This window comes from Rhinatrema bivittatum, chromosome 7 (assembly GCF_901001135.1).
Source record: "Rhinatrema bivittatum chromosome 7, aRhiBiv1.1, whole genome shotgun sequence".
In the NCBI taxonomy this organism is placed as follows: domain Eukaryota; kingdom Metazoa; phylum Chordata; class Amphibia; order Gymnophiona; family Rhinatrematidae; genus Rhinatrema; species Rhinatrema bivittatum.
In genome coordinates this window covers 67051790-67070796 of record NC_042621.1, presented here as the reverse complement: position 1 = coordinate 67070796, position 19007 = coordinate 67051790, and the positions used below count along the sequence as shown (strand labels likewise).

Sequence of the window (19007 nt, the reverse complement as noted above, 5' to 3'; positions counted from 1 at the left end):
AAATCACAGTATGCAAAAAATTAAAATAGATATTAAATACTCGTTAGCAAAAATAAAACAATCTATTAGAGTATAACGCTTTCTTTTTTTTCTAGTTGTAAGTAATTGATAGCATATTAAGTTTTGTTAGGGTGTGAGAAAGATAATCAATGGCTGCCAGCATATAGTGAGAATAAAACATTGGTCATCGTAAACTTTAATACATCTTCCTTTCCCTCAAGAGTCAACAAAATAAGATATTTGACAGTCAGGATGTATTCCGTTAACAGCACATGAACAGCATTTTGTTTAAAAAGATATTAAATGCTAATGCTGTTTGAAATTGCCTGTGGCATACTGTTTTCACCTCTGTTAAATTTCTCATATCCACAGATTTTTATTTATTTATTTATTTTTTACCATAGCCAGCAAAGCTTTTGACTCAGGCCCTTGTAATTTCACAATAGGATTCCTGCAGCTCCATTTTTTTTTTTTTGCTGTTATATATTATATTGTTTGTAATCCGCTTAGAATGAATGTATTCTAATAAGGCAAAATATAAGCACTTTTAAATAAAGGAATTATTTATCGTCTCACTCCATCCTACTGAAATGGTTCAGAACATAGCCACTTGTTGGTTTTGCAAAAACTGAATCATTCACCTTTGTTCCACACTGCCAATACTACATATTTTTATAGTGCTCCTAGAAATATGCAGCCTTGTACACATATGCGTAAGAGGAAGTCATGCTCCATGGAGTTTACAATCTAGTTAACACAAACACACATGACAAACGAAGTCTAGGGGAAACGTATTTATTATGGAGAGCTGGTTAAAATTTCAAACATTTGAATTTTAATTTATTAAAACTTATATTCCGAACCTTCACGGTGGACCATTACAAAGCAGACTACATGGAAACATAATAAAACAGAACAAATATGCAAATAAAATGTCAAAAACAAAAATATACAACATGCAAAAGTCTGCAGCAACATGATTAGAATAGCCATTGCTCAGAGTAGCTGGCCTGTGTCCAGGTTATAGGCCTTTTTAAATAAATGAGTTTTTAGTGACTTTTTGAATTGGTTGGTATCATCAATCATCCTGATACAGTCAGGTAAAGAGTTCCATACTGATGACCTACTAAGGAAAAAGCTCTGTCTCGTGTTAGTTCAACCCTTGCAATTTTTACTGAAGGTATTTCAAGTAGACATTTGCCTTCTGATCCGAGGGCACGAGCAGGCCTGTAAACCCTCAAAACGGAACTGGTCCAACATTTATCATCATAGTGCACCGTCTTATGAATAATGTTTAGAATTTTATATTCTGTCCTCCATTTTATGGGAAGGCAATGAAGAGAAACTAATATCAGAGGAACATGATCACGGAGGGAAATTTTTGTTATAATACGAGCGTCAGCGTTCTGAACTGAAGGGGAAATTAGTAAATAGAATTAGATAGCAATAATTATTAACATGGCTCCTTTAATCATTATGTAAAAATATCTTTATTTTGCAATGTAACTAATGTGCAGCAAACATAAATCCCTGGTCAATATATCTTGGCAATAAAACCTTTATTATAGATACAGTCACAGCAATGGTACACATTAATCAAGGAATTTGTAATTTGCAGTGCAGTAATATGGCCTTAATACACTTTATTTCAACTTGAAAGGACGAATGGGTGTATAGTTAATAATCAACATACAAATTCTAAATGTGTGGATAAGTTCTAGGCTGTTTTAAATATTTGGATGTATTCTGAAATGCTAAGAGAGGATGGCATTCACATGAGAGGTAATGGTGGTATATATTGATATATTAAAATATTTAATAATGGGTTTTGATTAAAATTCAATATATACAGAAAACATCAATAACAGTTCTCGTGATGCAGACAACATGCAGTTGAAACATGGTGTTGGGTCTGGATTGGTTTTAATGGCTTCCTATGCCGATTAAAAATTATCAGATAAGTGTGATTTGAGATATTGTAAGAGATTTTTGCTACGCTTTTTATAAACTTGTATTATCATATACTATTTTTCAATAAAGGAGAATTATATAAGGTGGTAAAAGATTTTTGACTTGTGTCATTGATGATTCAATTTGCATGGCAAAAGGCTTGCACAATATTCTGATACCATTCTTACAAAAATACATTTTTGGCTGTATTTTTAATTGTGCATAAGACCTTATTCTTCTTTCCTTGTTAGTAAGAGTAATAGTTAATCATCTTAACATACTAAGTCCTAAATGCATTGACGAAGAGTCAATTTGTCAGGCAATTTCAGGGTAATAAGTCTGCCAGTGTGTTTCCTTTGGGTTACATTTATGGTCCATGCAATGCAGCTAAGGCGGGGAGGCCACAAGCGGGAAGGTGCTCCACCTCCAGAGCAAGGAAGGGTGCAGAGGGGGGTGAGCCGGTGAACATAATTTAAAGGAGCGCCAGTCTGTCCTCAGCCTTTTCTTTCAGCATTTTCCCCACTCAGCCCGCCCACTTGGGGGATGGATTTTGTGGTTTTGGTATGGAAGATCACTGGTTCTGGCATAAGGCTGGGGGTTGACCACAACCTGGGGTGCACGGCATGTGCAATTAGGGAAAACTGGCCAGGTAGAGAATACCAAGTAGTGTGGTATTCCCGCTCCTACGTTGCATCAGTGGGTGACAGCGAGATGAGCTGCCCGTCAAGTCTTCGGCGCTGACGGTCAGGACTGGCCTGTGCAGCACCCAAATTATGTTGGCATGCTTAATGAGGGACGCGCTCTTTTATGGAGCAGGACTTTCTTGCCCCATTAAGAACTTTGTCGAGAATCAGGTTCGAATTGCAGGATAACCTGAGGAACGAGGCTTCAATGGCCTTTCATCCCCCAATGACACTACATTGCTGTAGCATGATACTATAAAAAGCACTTGTGAACTGGAGCATGGCTTTGATGGCCCTGCGGCCATAATGACACTACATTTCTGTGGCATAATCCTACGGAGCATTTGGTGAATGGAAATTAAGCAGGCTAGGCAGTGGTCACGCCTGGGGATTGAGAATATACTAGTAATTGATGTTTTCATAATTGAAATGTTAGAATTATCTAGTAATTGAATAATTGTATGCAATTGACCTATGCGGCGGCCATATTCATCCAATAAATATCTTCTTTCTGAATAATGATGGGACAGCGCTGTCTCTTACAAAAGACAAGAAGGAATTTGGGACAGAAGTGGGGGGTGGGGAATTTAATTATAGGTAAGCGAGTGGAGGCAATCACACCTGGGATGTTGTGATGTTTTTGAAAAGCTTCACAAAACTTTTGGATTTCTACAATTTGCCTAGTGTATATCAAAAAGAAATTGTAATTAAGGACTCTGAAATATACTCACTGAACTTCTAATCATTCACTGACTGTTTTATGTGTGTGACTAATAACTTCTCTCAATTATGTTTATGAAGGTATTTATCCAATTAGAGAATCACCAAACTATATACATCTATAAAGTGCATATTTGTTACTCCATTAACTTTGAAAATTTGAGTAACAGTAAGCCTTCAGCATAACTCACCAGTTTGTAGTATCTACACTGCAACTGCTAAAGGAATAAGAGCAAGGCAAAGTAGTAAATATGAGATCTTTTTTGTTCTTAAGAACATGCCATACTGGGTCAGACCAAGGGTCCATCAAGCCCAGCATCCTGTTTCCAACAGTGGCCAATCCAGGCTACAAGTACCTGGCAAGTACCCAAAAACTTGATTAATAGCAGGGTAATGGACTTCTCCTCCAAGAACTTACCCAAACATTTTTTAAACCCAGCTACACTAACTGCACTAACCACATCCCCTGGCAACAAATTCCGGAGCTTAATTGTGCGTTGAGTGAAAAAGAACATTCTCAGATTAGTTTTAAATGTGCTACATGCTAACTTCTTTTCCCAAATTTAACCCTACATGCTAGATTTCTCTAATTCCTGAATACCAATTTATGTTACTTCTATCTATTTACAAAATACTTTTCCCACCAAAAATTTAAAGATACATACATTTCTTTCCTATATTTTTACTACTATTATTTCCAGAAGTATTGTGTCATGTAAGTGTTTGTGTGCATATGTAAATGGGGCAGTGTGATAATTGAAGTGTGATCAAGCATTTATGGCTTCTTGCTCTTAAATTCAGATAGATAGCATTGTGAGAGCATGCTCAGTGTTTCCCTTGCCTAATTCTAGATTTTGTAGAAATCAGCAGAACAATCCTCCATTCTAAAAAAGGGGTAATATGTTGTCAGCTTCATTACAATTTTATTTTTATTTATTTATTTATTTATTTATTTATTTAAGGTTTTTATATACTGGCAATCATGAGCACATATCTTGCTGGTTTACATGAAACGGGAGTGCATTAAATACATCAACTAGAACTGTGGTGATCGAAGGAGCAGTTACAAATAACAAGGGTAGCAGAACTTGGATAAGAAGGAAGAGATAGGAAAGAATAAACGGTTGAACGGTATACAAATAAATTAAATGCTATGTAAAAATGGCATGATTAATGGCTGAATATTTGAAGTCCTTGGTTTGTATCTATGACGTGATATTAGATTGTGTCTGGGAAAGCTTGCTTGAATAACCAAGTCTTAAGTCCTTTCCTAAAAGTTAAGAGGCAGGGTTCCAGTCTGAGATCTGTGGGAATGGAATTCCACAGAGAAGGGCCAGCAGTGGAGGTGGCACGATCTCTTAGAGTGATGTGTTTGGTCATTTTCGCAGGGGGAACTTTGAGGGCGCCTCGGTAGACATTTCTGGTAGGTCTTGTCGAGTTGTATACTTGGAGGGGGATTTGTAGATCGAGGGAGATGCGTTGATGAATAGTTTTGAAGATGACACAAATGGCTTTGTACATGATACGGAAGTGGACGGGTAGCCAATGTAACTCTTTCAGAATGGGGGATATGTGGTCTCTCTTTCTTGCGCCTGTTAGTAATCGAGCTGCTGAATTTTGAACCATCTGTAGTGGTTTGGAGTAGGAAGAGGGCAAACCTAGCAATAGAGAATTGCAGTAGTCTAATTTTGCAAAAATGACTGCTTGGATGATCGTTCTGAAGTCTTGGGCATGGAAAAGAGGTCTTATCCTCTTCAGAACCTGGAGTTTATAGAAGCAGTCTTTGGTTGTTTTGTTGATATGGGCCTTGAAGTTTAGCCGGTTGTCTATTATCACTCCTAAGTCTCGAACTTGTGTGGTAGGTAGGTTGGTGGGAAGAGTAGTGTTGGAGATGTTGGTTTCCGGAGAAATGAGAAGGATTTCTGTCTTAGAAGAGTTTAAGATGAGGTGTAGGTTGTTTAGTAGTTGTTTGATTTTCAGGTGGCATGATTCCCAGTAGTCAAGAGTTTCAGAATATGTATCTTTGATGGGGATGATGATTTGGATATCGTCTGCATAAAGGAAGTACTTTAGATTGAGGTTGGTGAGAAGTTGGCAGAGAGGAAGAAGATAGATATTAAATAGGGTCGGAGATAATGAAGAACCTTGAGGGACTCCTATGACAGAGTCAAATCTAGAGGATTCCTTGTTTTGGATTTTAACTTTGTAACCTCTGTTATTGAGAAACGTTTTGAACCAGGATAGGACGGTGCCGCTGATTCCTATAGCCGAGAGTTGGTTTAGGAGGATGGTGTGGTTGACCGTGTCGAACGCTGCTGAGCGGTCTAACAAGATCAATAGGAATGAGTTTCCTTTGTCAAGGCCCATTAAGATATAATCTGTCAACGAGGAGAGGAGGGATTCTGTGCCTCGATTTTTTCTGAAGCCGTGTTGTGGGGTGAAGAGAAGATTGTTGTCTTCGATGAAATCTGAGAGTTGAGAGTTCACTAGTTTTTCCATGATCTTGGCGATGAATGGGAGGTTAGCTATGGGGCGGAAGTTGTTGGGTTCCTTCGGGTCAAGGTTAGGTTTCTTTAAGAGCGGTGAGATTGAGGCCATTTTGAGGTCATCAGGGCAGATTCCTTGGGCTAGAGAGCAGTTGATGATATTTGTCAAAGATGTGGCTATTGTGTCTGGAATAGATAGAAGTAATTTGGAGGGGATGTGGTCTGCAGGATGAGATGAAGGTTTCATTTTTTCTCAGGATGGCTTGTATCTCAGTGGAGGCTACATTACAATACATATTGGGGCCGATGCAATACCGTGTGCAGCGACTAGTGCACAGTTTAACACGTGATTGGACGCGCATCCATAACCCCCAATGCAATAAGGGGATTAGCGCGTCCAATCGCGCAGCTAATAGCGCTTATCACAGGTAAATTCCATGTAGATGAGGTTATTAGCTAATCCCCGCAATGCCAAATATTTTCTGCGCGGCCAATGTGCCCATTGCAACGCGGCAAATTTTACGCTAGCCCGGGGGCTGGTGTAAAGGTTTCCACACTCAAGGCCGCACTGAAAAAAAAAGAAAAATCCTGCTTTCTGTGATTCTTCCTCCTAACAGTATCGCATCCAGGCCGCGTATCTTGTGCTGTCTACGCTGGTAGCAGGTTGAAAATGGACGTTCGTAGACGGAGTGTCTGTTTTCCCAATCCGCTTGACAACCACCTTTCCGGTTCCCCCGACGCACAAGTTTTCCTTAGCGCTTCCAATTTTTGAGTCACTCCCTAATTTAAATATTGCATCGCTAGGCGCACATTGGGAAAATGGGTGCTCAACACTGAGCCCCCGTTTTCTGTGCACAAATATTGCATCGGCCCCATTATGTGATTTCAAGCAAGGGTCAGTATAAAATGGACTGCCGATGGTATGAATACAGCTTTTCAGAGGTAATCATTGGCATCTGAGCCACAGTGTTTGCAGGATGGTATATTTTTGTCAAATTCAACAAATGCCTTTGTCAGTATTTTTCTAAGGCCCAAGAATATAAAAGTCAAACAAGCTATAAGTGATAACTTGATGCTGGATTAATTTAATTCATTTGTGGCTAGCTTTTCAGAGCAGTCCACTTGACCCTATTAAGGAACCTGACCTGATTGTTCTCTAAAGATAATCACAAATGGATTAAGTTAGTCCAATAAAAGGTTATCACCTGCATATTGTTGACCTTTATTACTATGCATAGAAATAAAAGGAAAACAAAAAAAAAAATATATATAAGGGTATACCTGTTCATTGGAGTAATTTAATACATGCTGGGGTACATTTTCAAAAACAGCACTCGCGCGAACAAAAGTACGCTGGATCTTATAAAATCCGGGGTCGGCGCGCACTGCCTGTTCTCTCCAAGGCCGCGCCGAAATCGGAGCGGCCTCGGAGGGAACTTTCCTTCCGCCTCCCCTCACCTTCCCCTCCCCCCTACCTAACCCACCCCCCCGGCCCTATCTAAACCCCCCCTACTGTTGTCGGCAGATTTACGCCTACCCAAGGCATGTGTAAATCTGTGCGCGCCAGCGGGCTGCTGGCGCGCCATCTCCCGACCCGGGGGCTGGTCCGGAGGCCTCGGCCACACCCCTGGGCCGGCGCCACGCCCCTGGACTGCCCCTGGACGTGCCCCCTGGACCCGCTCCTCCCACCCCTTTTACGAACCCCCGGGACTTACGCTCGTCCCAGGGCTATGCGCGTGCTGGCGGCCTATGCAAAATAGGCGCGCCGGCGCAGGGCTTTTAAAATCCGGCCCTTTATGATTAGTCCAATAAAAAGTTATCACCATATATCTATATCTATCTATTTTGTTATCCATTTACTTCTGTGTATTCAAGTAGACTAACAGAGCAACTGAACTACTTTATTACCATGTATCCCAGTGGTCTAAGAGCGACCACATTACTTTATTACTAAATCCCAAATTTGGGAAAAATTAACTGCATACCTATTTATTTAATACATTTATGTATGGCATAATTAGCTGAAGGCTACAGCATTAGTTTACAAAATGCATAAATTAATAAAACAAGCAGCACAAAACAAATATAGCTAAAAGCTAAAAAAACCCAGACTGCAACCAAAAGACTGTATTTAGCCCAAGAACGGAGAACCCAGTCAAGATCCATTGGGGAATGATCATTTGTGAGACTTCAAAAAGTTTAAGAAATCTTATAGAATAAGGTAAGCTGCTCCACAACTGAGGAGCCACTGCTGAAAAGGCCCGATTATAATACTCTTTTAAAAGCATTTTCTGCACAGAGACTGTAGGCAATAGAGACCTTGAGAGGGTTTGAGGCATACACGCCATTCCCCCCCCGCCAGAAACCTAGTAACATGGCTTTTCATGCAGTCTATGGCTGATATGGCCTCCGTCACAGGGGCCACCCGCTAGAGGTGCCATCGTGTGAACATTATCGGCTTCCTGCTCCCTCCCCCCCCCCCCCCCATCCTGGCTGTAAAGAGCAGCGCAGGAGCTCGAAATGAATTAATCTCTTCCTCCTTTCTCCTGCCCTAGCAAGGAAGATAAGCCCAACCCACACTCCTGAGCCCTTCACCCCTTCCCCCTTACTACAGCAATGAAGGCAGTGTGGCCCACAGGGCAGCAACAATCGTCCGCTTCCTTCTCCCTCCCTCCCCCCCGCCACTCTGGTAGTGCAGTGTGGCCTCAGGCCTGCAAAACATATTGCCCCTCCTTCCCCCCTCCCTGCCCAGGAGTGAGGGGTAGCCTGGCATGGCCTCGAAGAGCAGTGTGACTTGCGCAATGACAAAGAAGCATTAGAATCCCCTCCCCAAGCTGCAACATACCTAGAGGTTAGATGAGAGAGAGAGAGAGAGCCTATCAGCATGTGTGAATGACTGAGCATGTGAGAGAGGTATGAGTGTGTGTGTGAATGACTGAGCATGGAGAGAGGTATGAGTGTGTGTGTGAATGACTGAGCATGTGAGAGAGGTGTGTGTGTGTGTGAATGACTGAGCATGTGAGAGATGTGTGTGTGTGTGTGAATGACTGAGCATGTGAGAGAGGTATGAGTGTGTGTGTGAATGACTGAGCATGTGAGAGAGGTATGAGTGTGTGTGTGAATGACTGAGCATGTGAGAGAGGTGTGTGTGTGTGAATGACTGAGCATGTGAGAGAGGTGTGTGTGTGTGAATGACTGAGCATGTGAGAGATGTGTGTGTGTGAATGACTGAGCATGTGAGAGACGTATGCGTGTGTGTGCATGACTGAGCATGTGAGAGAGGTATGAGTGTGTGTGTGAATGACTGAGCATGTGAGAGAGGTATGAGTGTGTGTGTGTGAATGACTGAGCATGTGAGAGAGGTATGAGTGTGTGTGTGCATGACTGAGCATGTGAGAGAGGTATGAGTGTGTGTGTGAATGACTGAGTATGTCAGACAGAATGAGCATGTGTGAATGATAAGCATGAGAGAGAAAGATATGAGTGTGTGAATAATTAAGCACAGGAGAGAGGTATGAGCATGTGTGTATGAATCAGCATGTGAGAAAGCATATGTGTGTGACTAAGCCTTTGAGACAGTCGAGCAAGTGTGTGTGTGTGCGCATAGTTGACTATGAGAAAATGAACAAATGTGTGTATGATTGAGAATGCATAAGAGAAAGCATATGAGCATGTGTATGAATGACTGAGCATGTGAAAGAGCATAATGAACTTATATGATTTGTCATGTGAGAGAACAGAACAGCTGTGTGGGTGTGACTGAGCATATGAGAGACTGAACAAGTATATTTGTATGTATATGACTGAGCAGGAAAGAGAGCAAATAAGTGCATGAGTGTGCATGTATATTAAATTGAGCATGACAGAGAGAACAAGCATGGGTGTATGATTGTGCATGCATGAGAGAGTGCGTATATGATTGAGTTTGTGTGAGTATGAAGAAAGCAGGGAGAGGGCATGGGGTTGTTATGCAACAACCCCATGCCCTCTCCCTGCTAATCCATTGCAATCTCAGGTCATCTGAAAATCAAAATTTCTCAGCTATGGGCAGCAGGAGATCTTTTTTTATCCTTATTAGTTTTAATTGGGTGATAATTGATGTATCAGCTGTTTTGAAAAGGTTATAATATACATGTTATAAGTGATATTTTTATCTCAGAATGTCCTTTTTCATGTAAAATCTGAATAATCTTTGTGTGCTGGGAGGAAATGATTGGATGGGGGGGGGGGGGGGTAACACCTAGTGGTTGGATTGAGGGCCCAAGATTGCAAGGTTCTGAAGGGAGCTCTGGTGGGCCCCCAGCCCAGGACCCATTGCTACAACTAGAATAAATAAAGTTGAGAGGGGATATAAAATAAGGGGAAAAAAAAAAGATCCTTGCTAGCTGTGAAGGGAGACTCATGGCACCAAGATCCCTGGACTGGTATTAACTGAGCTGGAAGCTAAAAGGAGCAGGAGGAAACTGTTGGGTAAAAATAACAATTAAAGCCCCCTCCACTTAACAGTGGTCTCCCAGGTCAAGGTGTTATTTGTTGTGTTCAAGGTGAAGGTGCAATTTTTCATAATGCCATAGGTGCCAAATGGCTTGTCTATGGCTCTGTTCTCATGACCTGAAAATTATCAGAAGCAATTTAATCTTAGCTCTCTCTATAAAAGGTGACCAACTTAGGAAATACAGCATATGGGGTTTCTTTGCCTTACCTTGATTTTCCTAAGACCAAACATGCTGCAACATTTTACAACATGCATAGCCTATGGGTAAGCTTTTTGGGCAAACTGACACTCAAGACATTACAATAATCCAAAACTGCAATCACCAGATAACATACCAATGCTTTTAAAGACTGTCAATCTGAAAATGGCAATGTTGGTGAACCGTCATGAATTTTATTTGATTTATATTCCGTCTATTGAATATAAACACTCACAGCTACTGTCCTAAAATGTGAATCTACAAAAAACTCAGACTCTAAATATATCCCCATATATGCTTACAATCATATACTTGTGATGGAGGTAAAAAAATTCCTTTACTACCAGTTCAGAAGAGCCAATATAGTCATAACAATGCAATCATGGTTCAAGAATGCCTAAAAACATTATTTGAAACTAAGAAAGTTCAATCATTTTTTAATGAAGAGGAAGGGTGAAAAACGGGTGGAGCAGCTTAAAAGGGGAAATGTCCCCATCATGGGAATCTAATTCAAAATTTAGTTTTGCCATTTTCAAAGTAGCATTGCCTCCTGGAAGCCACCCTAGTATTTCTGTGGCTTCATGGGATGCCAGCGTCTTGTACTGCTTCAAAGCAGCAGCACCCTTGCTTTCAAGTCAACAAATATGAATTTTCATTTCCAAGGCAGGTGGATTACGCAATTCTTTCATCAGTCTACAGCAAAGAAAAATTCTCCATTCGGTAGGTGATATGGTTGCCAGCTTTTAGCTTCTAATTAGAATAATTGACTTTTTCAAGCATGTGAAACAAACCATTGCAAATAACGGGCACTTTCAATTAACACACACCGTTGTATCAGAATGCTCATTTGTTATTTTTCTGTTTTTCAGCAAGCATGGGATTGAGAAAAGTTTTACAAAACTAGTACATAGTAATTTAAATATTATAAGGAAAACACTGTGAGAAAGCAAAAACCCAACAGCCTAGCAGGCAAGCTCACTACTTGGTTTAATAAGTGTACAGGACTCTCTGTAATAAGGTGTGCTCAGCGGTGTGCACATGTGAACGCATGACCGTGTGCACATTTCCGAGTCTCTAATTTTACCCCCAATTTAATAATGTATCCAGTGCATAAAAAAATGTGCACACAAGTGCAAGTAAATTAGCACTTCTATATGTAAATCCCATGTTAATCAAGGAATTAGCTCTCATTCCCCAGTGCATCGGCTTAACTCTATTTCTTAATGCTGGGAATTGAACTTCTGGTCAGAGGTAAAGTTTTCCAGGCTAATGTAGGTCTATGGGGCTGAACCTGGAGTTTGTGCTGTGGGAACCCAGATTTCTGTGCATAAAACACAATTTATGACAAAATCATGTGTTCTCTGTATGGGACATGAAATACGCCCAGAAATCATGTTTTATGCACAGAGAGCCTGCCTTATGCGCACAAAACACGATTCATCTACCTTGCGTGTTTTCTGAGCAGAAAATGATTTATGCCCATAAGTCACGCTCTCTGCATACTATGCATATCTTTGTGCGTACGTTTTCGAGTTAGCATGCTTTGTCTTAAGCTTCTGATGTATTAGCATACCATTAATCACTGCATCCAAAGTTAACTTCTTTTTTTATTTCTATTTAGTGTGCAAGTAATGAATGTGGGTGAAGTTCAGCACACAATTTTCACTCACATGTAATTACAACGGGACCTGTGCTTGCAAGCCACACAGAATATTATTCTTCCCTAACTGGGCATTACAGTTATTAATACTTGTAACTTGCACTTATAAGCTCCAAATTAGTTTCAGCCCGATATGTTCATTTTTCATGATGTACAATACAAGCCATTCACAGAAGAACAAGAACTAATAACAAGAAAACAATATTTAAGATTTTTGTTTAAGTACCTGATTGCCAAACAAGTTGAATCCATTAATTGCTTCAAGGGCAGCTTTAGCTAGACCAACAGAGCTAAAAACAAAACAGAAAAATAAGTCTGTTACTCATACAATCTCACAAGAAAAATCTCTATTCCAAGGCTCTATCAAACATAGACGCTCTTCTCAGTTAACATTTTGTTATTCTCCAGATACCCACCCAGGTATTTTGATACAGCGGGATACACATTTTTTCAATACATAGATGTGCATGCATTCTCATCTGCTTGGATTCCATTTCTGGTTTATTTTTTCCTGATTTGTTTTTTTTTCAGTCTTCTGTGAGGTATTCCGCAGGAGACAAACATTGATGAATTTTAAAATACAAAAACAATGCAGCACTGCTATCTGCTTCCTGTACCAATGGAACTCCAGATCCACCATCTGGTGCAATTCTATGTTCTCTGTGCGCAATTTTAAATTAGAACTTTGTTTCCACTTTCTATAGATTTAATGCAAATAAATGCAAATGGAATTAAGTTTTGAATTTATTCTGCTCTTAAGTCATCCCCCTGATTCAGAAAAGCTAACATTAACGAGACCAGGTGTAGAAAAGCCTGACATGTGCGTGCTTCCCCATCTAGGCCTCAGATCCCTAAGAGAAATAAAGAAGCAGGTTCTAGAGGTGATGGATTGGCCAAAAGCCTGATTTTATTCAGGAGGAATCCTCTCAGTACATCCCTTCTCCCTCAGTTGTGGTTCGCGAGAAGGTTCCGATCATGTTACATTACCATCTCTGGATGCCCCCAATTCTGTCAAGGCCAAGTGCTTAATTCCTTATTTAATTTACATTCCACTTTTCGAAGTGGATTACATTCAGGTACTGTAGGCATTTCTCTGTCCTCGGTAGGCTCACACACTTAAGTTTTGTACCGGAGGCAGAGGAGAGTGACTTGCCCACGATAAGGAGTGGCAGTGGGAGCTAAGCTTGGTTTCCCTGGTTTGCAGCCCAACTGCTCTAATCACTAGACTACTTCCTTTCTTCTTTTAGAAATGCAAATAGTTTAAAAGAATATTTGCTAACTACTGTAAACCGATTTGATATGCTCGCATGAAAAGTCGGTATATAAAAGCTATTAAATAAATAAATAAAAGAGTAGGTCTACACACAAAAAAAAAAATATTACAAAGATAAAAATGTCTTAGCGCACCCTATCAATTTAATGTTACAGTGGAACCAAGAGCATATATTACAGGGAAAACTACTTACATAGTAGATAAAAATAGCATGAAGGACATTTGAAACCCTGTTACATGGTTATAAATATAACATGTTCTATATTCTGCATGATGTCAACAAGACAGGTTTGGAGCCGAATTTAGTGTCAACGTGACAGGTAGGCTCAACCAGATATCCTGGCGAGACAGCAGGCAGTGAAAAACAAAATGTTATCCAACAAGAAAACAATGAAAAAAAAGGAATAAGCCTCATTTTTAGAGAACATGTGCACTGGGTGACAGGGTTATATTCTCCCCCCCCCCCAAGAGACAAATGAAAGAAAATTTAAAAGGACTGGACAGGACAGGAAAGAGGCAATGCAAGTGCCTCAAGAAAAATTTTCAGGGAGCAGAAGGGGGCATAAAAATCAAAATTGGGATGTACAAAACCAATCATAGAAATAGATACAAATAATACAGAAGGGAGGGTAACCTCCCCTCCACCTTGTCACCCACCCTGCATGCACCCATGAAAGGCAGTATAGCCAACAATAACCTCTATTCTGTCAGATTTGGGAGGCAGACAAAAGATCACTGAAAAAAGAAAATCTGAAGGAGATCCACTGTTAAGCATATCTTGCAAGACAAAACAAAGTCCAGCCTTTCACAGAAAAACTGTACCAAAATATAAAAGGACATTCACATAGCACAGCAAGAGAGGGAACATTTTGCAAAATAATTACAACAAACGTTGGAATGAATCGGACAAGACAGATTAAAAAAAAACAAACCCCAAAACAGAGCACAGTAAAAGACTATTACTACAGATGACAAAACTAAAGATTATAAATAGGGCCAAACATGCCATCAAAGTCAGACAAGTCTTCAAACAAAAATGAATAGCAAGACAGCCATATAAGCCATGGCACATTTAACAGCAATGAAGGATGCTGCACTGGTGCAGAATTTTAGGATATGTTTGACAAGATCAGTCAGCAGTGGTCCACTGGGAAAGCAAGTCGTGGATCCCCCTCCTCACTCTCCGAGCTGGACATATGGTGTTTGCAAAAATTAAAGCTTCACCAACATTAACAAAATTGGCTGTTAAGGTATTTTTGCATTACATTATATAATTAAAAACATTTTTAGGATGCTTTAAACTAATATACATTTAACATTTGCAAGTGTCATTTATGAATTCTAATTGTCATAGTGGAAAATTGAGGCAAAGGAAAATTAAGCAAAACAAGAACCAGCTACAATTTCAGGTGCACTTACATGAAGACAACTATGGCTAATCCACACCTGACAGGAGTCAAGTGGCACCTTATAGACTAACCAATGTATTGAAGCATGAGCTTTCGAGGACAGAGTCTACTTTGTCAGATGCATGAAGTGATGCAGAAGAGATGGGTAAAATATATACAGAACACTTGGTCTGTCGTCATGTTTGGATATATTTAACGCCTTAGCTGTAAACAATTGTACAGCATTTATGTAACTAAGCTAATCAAAATAATAATGCCAAACTCAAAGTTGGTAAACAGTTCAGATGCTTTAACATGAATTGTAAGTAGGCAGGCTATCCATTTTTAAATAAATAAATATTACTTTTACAAAAAATATCAATTGCAAGTTTATTTAAGCAACGCCCGCCTCCCCAAAAAAACCCCAGTCAACTAGAATACTATGGGTATCACAATACTTTTTAGCTTAAAAAAAAAATTAGCGAGAATTTACAATTTTCACCAGCAACCACCCACCATTTTATCATAGCAGATCTATTCAGCAGTAATTGTATTCCTCGAATGTCAGAGTCACAGGACTATTCTCCTACCATGTAGACCAGGCATAGTCTGGTCTACATGTACTGAATACAAATAACTGATGTTATACTGTCTGCAAGCAGATAACCATCTTAAAATGCCTTTTCTCAAACTTTTTGCCAGCTCTCTCTAAAGTTTAAGAACATTAAAAGAAAAAAAGTGGCTTTTTCCACACAAAGACCAAACACTTTGGGGTAGATTTTAAAAGCCCTGCCGGATTTATGTGCACAGGGCACTTGCGCGCTGGCGCGCCTATTTTGCATAGGCCGCCGGCGCGCGTAAGTCCCGGGGCTTTGCTTGGGGGGGGCGTGGTGTTCGGGGTCGTGGCGGCAGTCTGTGGGTGGGGCGAGAGGAATGACGGCGGTCCGGGGACGGGGCCGAGTGCTCAGGCACAGCGGCCTGTGCCGGGGCAGGGAGCCGGCGAAGCGAGCAAGTTACGCCTGCCAGCAGGCGTAACTCAATGAAAAAAGGTAGGGGAGGGGGATTTAGTTAGGGCTGGGGGGAGGGTTAGATAGGGGAAGGGAGGGAAAGTGAGTGTGGGGGGGGGGGGGACGACAAAAAGAGAAAGTTCCCTCCGAGGCCGCTCCGATTTTGGAGCGGCCTCGGAGGGAATGGAGGCAAGCTGCACGGCTCAGTGTGTGCAGGCTGCTGATTTTGCGCAGCCTTGCGCGCGCCGACCCAGGATTTTAAAAGATACGCACGGCTACGCACGTATCTTTTAAAATCCGGCGTACTTTTTAAAAATCTGCCCCTTTGTTTTCAGGCTTCATGAAATTGCTGAGATCTATATTTTTGGATGTGTATAGTTTTTCTCTAGTGCTGACACAACATTCAATTGTACAAGGTAACCAAATATAAGACTACAGGCGACTGACCACATTCGTCTGTTTCCCACTTATGCGCCTAATTTTCCTGTCAATAAAATGTATGAATGCAAGTTGAAAACCAGAACAGACGGGGGGGGGGGGGGGGGGGGAAGAGGAGAGACTGAGCTAAAACAGGGAGCTGAAGAGGATAAGGAGGCTTGATGTGGGGAGGGTTGACTGGAGAGAGAAATAGAGAAAATGGGAGGAGACAAAACGACTGGGGATACTGAAAAGATGAGGAGAAAGCAAAAGGACTGGGGCTCAAGGGAAGGAGGAGAGAGTGCTGATTTAACTGGGGATGGGAGGAAAAGGAGAGGAGAAGAAAGAAAGAGCTGGGTTTGAGCAGACACACCCACACTAGCATAGGTCCCTGTCGTACATACACACACACACACATACACACGTTTAATATAAAGAACACTTTAGGACACTGGGCGGTCCATATTCAAAGGCATTTAACTGGAAAACGTGTGTGCTATCTGGCTAAATGCTGTCTTTTGAAAATTGTGGGCACTTATCTGGCTAAAATGCAGAAAGATATATAGGGGGATTCCAGGAAGGAGATCGGTTAGCCAGATAACCTATTCGTCTAACTCTGGTTGTACCACAAAGCAGGCCTAAAGTTAGCCGAATAAACTTAACTTTAAGATAGTTGGGTATATTTAATGATGAAGCCATGCCACTGAATACCTGGCTAACTTTAAGATAGTTGGGTATATTTAATGATGAAGCCATGCCACTGAATACCTGGCTAACTTTAAGATAGTTGGGTATATTTAATGATGAAGCCATGCCACTGAATATCTGGCTAACTTTAAGATAATTGGGTATATTTAATGATGAAGCCGTGCCAGTGAATATCTGGGCTAACTTTAAGATAGTTGGGTATATTTAATGATTTATTTATTTATTTATTTTTGGTTTTTTATATACCGGTCTTCTTGCATTAGATGCAAATCAAATCGGTTTACATTGAACAATTAAACTTGCTTGAAAGCATTACATGTAACAGAGAACAACTAACATGAAACCTGTAGGAACAATAATAAAGCATGGAGTTTGAAGTATTCATCTTAACCAGATGCCTTGCAGAAAACCAAAGAGGAATTAAAAGTTAAAAATTAAATAACAGATGGATGTATCGAGAGAAATAGGGCTTGGGAGTAATGAGAGGATAATTATAAGGGAGGAAGTGGGGATGAGAGGGAAGGGGAAAAAGAAGAATAGAGGGACCAGAAAGGTGGATAAAAAAGGAGGTATTAGAGGGAGGAATAATACAAAAGGAACAAACAAATCAAATTTGCCATGGTAAGTCTACTGTAAGTAGTCAGGGAAATGCTAGATTAAATAGCCAAGTTTTCAGTTTTTTCTTGAAGGATTGTTGGCAGGGATCCTGTCTAAGGTCTGGTGGAAGTGAGTTCCAATGAGAAGGACCTGCCGTGGAAAGAGCCCTATTTCTTAGTGGAGTTTTGGCTTGAGAGACAAAAAGGGAGCCTTGATAGGCTTTTCTTATTGGTCTCTTTGATTTGTTGGTGTGGAACTGAAAGGTAAGATCAATTGGAGCTAAGTTGTTTAAGGATTTGTGTAAGATGGTCATGGCTTTGTAGAGGACTCTGTATTTAATCGGAAGCCAGTGAAGCTTGTAGAGAATGGGTGTAATGTGGTCTCTCTTATTCAAGTTGGTCAGGATCCTGGCTGCTGAATTTAGTAACATTTGTAGAGGCTTGATGGAATTGGCTGGAAGACCAAGTAGCAAAGCGTTACAATAGTCAACTTTGGAGAGGATGATTGATTGAAGGACAAGGCGGAAATCGTGTGAGTGCAAAAGGGGTTTTAGCCTTTTCAGAACTTGTAATTTGAAAAAGCATTCTTTAGTTGTGTTATTTACAAATCTTTTGAGGTTTAGATGATTGTCCAAAAGCACGCCTAGATCTCTTACGTGAGAAGTGTTTTTGAGGTTGTCCAGGATAGTTGCAAGAGGATTAGGATTGGAGGAAATGTCTTTTTGTGTTAGATCAATTATAATGTTGGATGTCTCTCTAGGAATGAAGTTGTCATCCTGGGAGATGATGAGGTATTCTGTTTTTTGCTTGTTGATGACAAGGTTAAGTTTGGTAAGGAGTGAGCTGATTTCTTGAAAGCAATATTCCCAGAAAATTAAAGTGTTTTGAAAAGACTTCCTTATAGGGATTAGAATTTGAATGTCATCTGCATATATAAAATTGTTGAGATTACTACCTGATAATCTCCTTTTCCTTAGTGTAGACAGATGGACTCAGAAGGAATGGGATAGTATCCGCGTGCTAGCAGTTGGAGACAGATCTGACGTCAGCACGGGGGTATATATATCCCCACAGGAAGCGTAGCAACTCAGTAATCTTCCTTGCAAAAGCTGTCATGGATGTGTGTACTGACGCTCAGTGAAAAGTGAAAACAGGATTCCCCTGACCGATTGATAGTAGCTGGAGACCGCCAGCATTCACAACCGGAAGGCGTTGACACCAGGTAGAGTGTACGCTCTTATGGAACAGAAGACATGGCTTACCTTGAATCGGTAAAACCCATGTACACAGGCAGCTGGGCGGGATGCTGAGTCCTTCTGTCTACACTAAGGAAAAGGAGATTATCAGGTAGTAATCTCAACATTTCCTGGCGTGTAGCCAGATGGACTCAGAACGAATGGGATGTACAAAAGCTTTACTCCCAGC

The 19007-nt window shown here is 40.7% G+C and overlaps 1 protein-coding gene across 3 annotated transcripts in view; it reads right to left on the bottom strand.

Annotated features, from left to right (window-relative positions):
* Positions 1–19007, bottom strand: part of PHKB (phosphorylase kinase regulatory subunit beta) — a 601073-nt gene that overhangs the window by 251682 nt on the left and 330384 nt on the right. For all 3 annotated transcript variants that reach the window (XM_029608470.1, XM_029608471.1, XM_029608473.1), the window contains one exon: positions 12420–12483. In XM_029608470.1, coding sequence (XP_029464330.1) covers positions 12420–12483 — 64 coding nt within the window. The remainder of the gene's footprint in view (positions 1–12419; positions 12484–19007) is intronic.